Source organism: Chrysoperla carnea, chromosome 2, assembly GCF_905475395.1.
Source record: "Chrysoperla carnea chromosome 2, inChrCarn1.1, whole genome shotgun sequence".
In the NCBI taxonomy this organism is placed as follows: domain Eukaryota; kingdom Metazoa; phylum Arthropoda; class Insecta; order Neuroptera; family Chrysopidae; genus Chrysoperla; species Chrysoperla carnea.
Genome location: NC_058338.1, coordinates 78934918 through 78940117, shown reverse-complemented (window position 1 = coordinate 78940117; position 5200 = coordinate 78934918). Strand labels below are relative to the sequence as shown.

Genomic DNA, 5200 nt, shown 5'->3' with positions numbered 1-5200 from the left:
AAGTCGATAATATTTTAAATAATTAAAAATTTTAAGATACTTTTCCACCTCATTTAATTTAGAAACCCAAATGTTTTTCATACAAAACTTAGTATTATTAATTTTTTCCCGATAACATGCAATTAATTATTTTTACAATGAAAAATTTTATATATCTATATATATTTTTTTTTTTGCATTTAGGTATTTCTCTGATCGCATTCACAAATTATAGAAGAATCATGGAGGTAGGGATTCATATATAAAAACGGTATATCACGGTTATTAAAACATTATCAAAACATCATCTAGTGTGATCATCTAGTCTTAGGTAAAAAATTATATTTAAAAGAATTAATAATTAATTCAAAAAAAAAGTAATTTTTGTGCAACGGTTTCATGATTTTATATTCTATAATTGGTGCTAATTAAAACGTTCCGTAGTGATTAAATTAATAATTAACGTAACAAGAATGTTTATTCAAGAAGATATGAGAACACCGCAAAATTTATTCTTGTGAAAAATGATAATTCAATTAATTAAATATGAAAAATGATAATTCAATTAATTAAATATTTTGTGTTTTTTTTTTATTTAAACAAAATAAAATTATATTCTTTTGTGCTTCTTTTGGAATTTACATTGACATGTACAAATGGATGTGCTTTAAAATAATAAAAATTGTAATTAAGTTTTTGGCAATACTAGAGCCAGTGAGATTAAGTTGTCCGGTCGATTGTTTGCAAAATTTCATAAATATACCGATGGACTAATATAGGTCAATGGAATTGCAAAGACATATCCAATTGTATATGGAAAATGGAAATTTCTTAGTGAAGTAATTTGGGATAAGCTTAACTGAGGGCGTATTTCGCAAATAATTTAAAGTTGTTTATTAAATATTAAATCACTCTAATATGATAGAATTTCCTAACAAAAATCAACTGTAAATATATAATTTAAAACTCTGTGAAAAATTTGATGAAATGGAATACGCTTACCAATAGTTTCAGTTGGAGGAACTTCAGTATATAATACTTTCTTTTTTTTTTTTTAAATCGACGCTGATCTTATTCCTAAAAGAAAATTGAAACGCTCAGATTGATAAGCTATGAGGACTATATTAAATATAAACATAAGTCAGCATCTCAAACTCTTTTATTTATGACATTTTAATTTTAACTTGGGATTTTAATGATGAAAACAACATTTTTTAAATAAAAGCAGCTAAAACTAATGAATAAGAGAAAATTTTAGTCAATAAAAAATTAATGAATTTACATTTAATTTGTCTAGAATTTTATGTCTAAGGTTACAAATAGGCATCAGTTTTTAAACTTTCGAACAAATTTTGAGATTTTCCGACTAAAACTTTCGACTTGCACCTAATAGAGTCAAAACTTTAATGTTTAATTTTCTAAAACTACAGAATTTTGTATGAATTTAAAGTATCGATGATCTTCAAATTATTGAGCCATCAATTACGAAAATAATAATATAGGCTTGCCTGCAAAAACACATTCATAGAAAAAATGGATTAAAATTAATTTAATTAAAAATAGCCTTGAACACTTTTCGAAAGAAAAAACTATGAAAGGCGCGTTTATTAATCATTAAAATTTCATTAAAACAATGTCTCATCTGGTTATCAGATGGGTGAAGATCGACCTTATACCGTCTCTTGGACTGTTTAAAAAAATAGGATAAATGTCGATGCATCGACATTTATCCTATTTTTTTAAACAGTCCAAGAGACGGTATAAGGTCGATCTTCACCCATCTGATAACCAGATGAGACATTGTTTTAATGAAATTTTAATGATTAATAAACGCGCCTTTCATAGTTTTTTCTTTCGAAAAGTGTTCAAGGCTATTTTTAATTAAATTAATTTTAATCCATTTTTTCTATGAATGTGTTTTTGCAGGCAAGCCTATATTATTATTTTCGTAATTACATTATCTTTCTTCTGATACCAATTTCGATTGGTTAAAAGATCGGTGTAGGTTACCTATATTGAATTACTTGTTCAAATAGTATGAACAGATCTACACCGATCAGTTAACCAATATAAATTGGTATCAGAAGAAAGATAATGTAATAAAAAAAATAATGGTATAGGCTTTCCTGCAAAAAACTGCTCATGGAAAACATTGATTAAAATTAACTTAATTAAAAACAGCCATGAATACTTTTCGATAAAAAAAAACTATGTTAGGCGTGTTTATATATTAATTAAATTTCACAAAAAATATCTCTTTTACCAGATGGGTGACTTTCGACTTTATACCATCTCTTGTACGAAAAATTTTATCTAAAACAATAGGATAAAACTACTTTTTGGTAGTTTTTGTTTTAACTAAAAAAGAAAGAAGACAAAAAGTATTGAAGAAGACAAAAAGTATTGATTAATAGTAAATCTGTTTAAAAAAAAATCCATTTTTTTCTAAAAAGTTTCATTTTTCTTAGCTAAGTATCTTAGAACTTAAAAAAAGAGTGCCTATCCCGCACTTATGGATAAGTTCAAGTTTTATTAATGTTAAATAGATTTCTTAAACACATATTTTTGGTGTCTACATTTTGAAATTTTCTTGTGTTTTCAGACTTATAATAAATAAACACTTGTTAGTAATAAAATAAATTATTAATTTGTAGGGTTAATTAATAGTTGATCTATTGATACTTTATTAATTGATTAGGAAATTTTATTTTTTTTGTTTAGTTAAACGTTCAACTAATCAATTAATCAATCAAAATGTGTGACGATGATGTAGCTGCACTCGTTGTTGACAATGGATCTGGTATGTGCAAAGCTGGTTTCGCTGGTGATGATGCACCACGTGCCGTATTTCCAAGTATTGTTGGACGACCACGATACCAGGTAGGTAACATAGATAACTGCCTTGAAATGTTTGCTGATCCAAAGTGAAAAATAAATAATCAAGAATTGAAAAAAAAATTCTGCGGATCTTTTGCATTTGGGGCATGCTTTAACCGTTAGTTAAAATAATCGCAAGTGCATCAAATCTTTCAATCTTACAAACCATTAGTGCAGCTTAAGTTACTGAGTTCGATACAATATTGCAATTTTGTGCACGTTTCCCTCATTTTCTTCTGTAGAGTAATGCAGTTAGAGTTAGGTATCCAAAGTATTTTAAAAAGGGAAGCAAATATTGCGGACATTTATCGACCGATTAATTAGATGGTCACTCCTGACATTTAAAAAAAAGGTCCATTTTCCGTTTGTGATTTCTAAAAGAGCATTGACTCGTCCCCAGCCATTCATTACCCCATAAACTATTTGAAGCTGTTCAAGAACAGCAAAAGAGTTTTGTCAACAGATTTTAAATCAGAGATCATTAAACACTGGCTGACCTAAATAGGCTAGTCTTCTCATAGCCAAGAGAGGACAGTGGCAGAGAATGGGACCTATTCTTTTGAAAAGAATGTTGCTTCTTTATGCTGCTTATTGAGACAGCTCTTGCAATAGTCGTGATTCAAAGCCCTTGATTGTTTTGCTTCAATTTTGCTATCGAAAACGCTTTCGAAGGGCCCTGACCATATCTGTTTTACATAACCAGTAAGACTGAGAATGAATATTGCAAAAAATTATGCAATAATATCTAACAAGCGCTTATCCGTTGCGCTAGATGGTCTTACAAAGGGGGGAAGATAATCATATCAACTGCCTTTGAATAAAACACTGTTTTTTTCTTTTAAGCATCCCTTTCTAAATATAAACAAAATGTTTTCTTTCAGGGTATTATGGTTGGAATGGGCCAAAAAGATTCATATGTAGGTGACGAAGCCCAAAGTAAACGTGGTATTTTAACTGTAAAATATCCAATTGAACATGGTATTGTAACAAACTGGGATGATATGGAAAAAATTTGGCATCATACATTCTACAACGAACTCCGTGTTGCACCCGAAGAACATCCCGTACTCTTAACCGAGGCACCATTGAATCCAAAAGCAAATAGAGAAAAAATGACACAAATTATGTTCGAAACATTCAATACACCCGCTATGTATGTTGCAATTCAAGCGGTTCTTTCCTTGTACGCTAGTGGTCGTACCACTGGTATTGTACTTGATTCTGGTGATGGAGTCTCTCATACCGTGCCTATTTACGAAGGTTATGCATTACCACATGCAATTTTACGTTTAGATTTAGCCGGACGAGACTTAACTGACTATTTAATGAAAATTTTAACTGAACGTGGTTACTCCTTTACAACAACAGCTGAACGAGAAATTGTTCGAGACGTTAAAGAGAAATTATGTTACGTTGCCTTAGATTTCGAACAAGAAATGGCTACTGCAGCCAGTTCTAGTTCATTAGAGAAATCATACGAGTTACCTGATGGTCAAGTAATTACAATTGGTAATGAACGATTCCGTTGTCCCGAAGCAATGTTCCAACCATCATTCTTGGGTATGGAATCGTGTGGTATCCATGAAACAACCTACAATTCAATCATGAAATGTGATGTAGATATTCGTAAAGATTTGTATGCAAATACTGTATTATCCGGTGGTACTACAATGTATCCAGGTATTGCTGATCGTATGCAAAAGGAAATTGCATCATTAGCACCATCTACAATGAAAATTAAAATAATTGCACCACCTGAACGTAAATATTCAGTATGGATTGGAGGTAGTATTTTGGCTAGTTTATCAACATTCCAACAAATGTGGATATCGAAACAAGAGTATGATGAATCCGGTCCATCAATTGTCCATCGTAAATGCTTTTAAATATTTATTACTTATGTATTTTTTGTTGATTTTTTTATGAGATATTTTTTATGCTTTTATTTATTTGGTTATTATTATATAAAATAGAAAAAAAATTAAAAATAAATATTTGTTTCTTTTGATAAAAAAATAAAAATTTTTCGTTTATGAAATCCTTGAAAATAACCCTTTCTAACTTTTATGTAGTGTCGGATTAACCACTGGAGAAAAACTGGATTATATATCAGGATATCTCCGATGATTTCTTTTAATCAAAAAAAAGGTAAAATTGCAAAGATCGTAATAGATTAGTTAAACAAAATTTCAAGTAAATCGACTCAAAAATAAAATCTACTCCGTACAAACTTTCAACCCTTATCTTTCACCCTAGGGGCTGAATTTTCTGCAGCTGTCCTTTTCAGCTGTGATGTCAGTTTTTCGATAGCTATCACTTATGTGCTTATTTCCGGGACCATAAG

General features: G+C 29.8%; 1 protein-coding gene across 1 annotated transcript; it reads left to right on the top strand.

The window, feature by feature from the left end:
- The first annotated feature begins 234 nt into the window (after positions 1–234).
- LOC123292243 (actin, clone 403-like) lies at positions 235–4771 on the top strand. Its single transcript, XM_044872819.1, has 3 exons — positions 235–310; positions 2701–2859; positions 3738–4771. Exons 2-3 carry the CDS (start codon positions 2734–2736, stop codon positions 4740–4742), a joined length of 1131 nt encoding a protein of 376 aa, XP_044728754.1. The 5' UTR covers positions 235–310; positions 2701–2733; the 3' UTR covers positions 4743–4771.
- Positions 4772–5200: the final 429 nt, after the last annotated feature.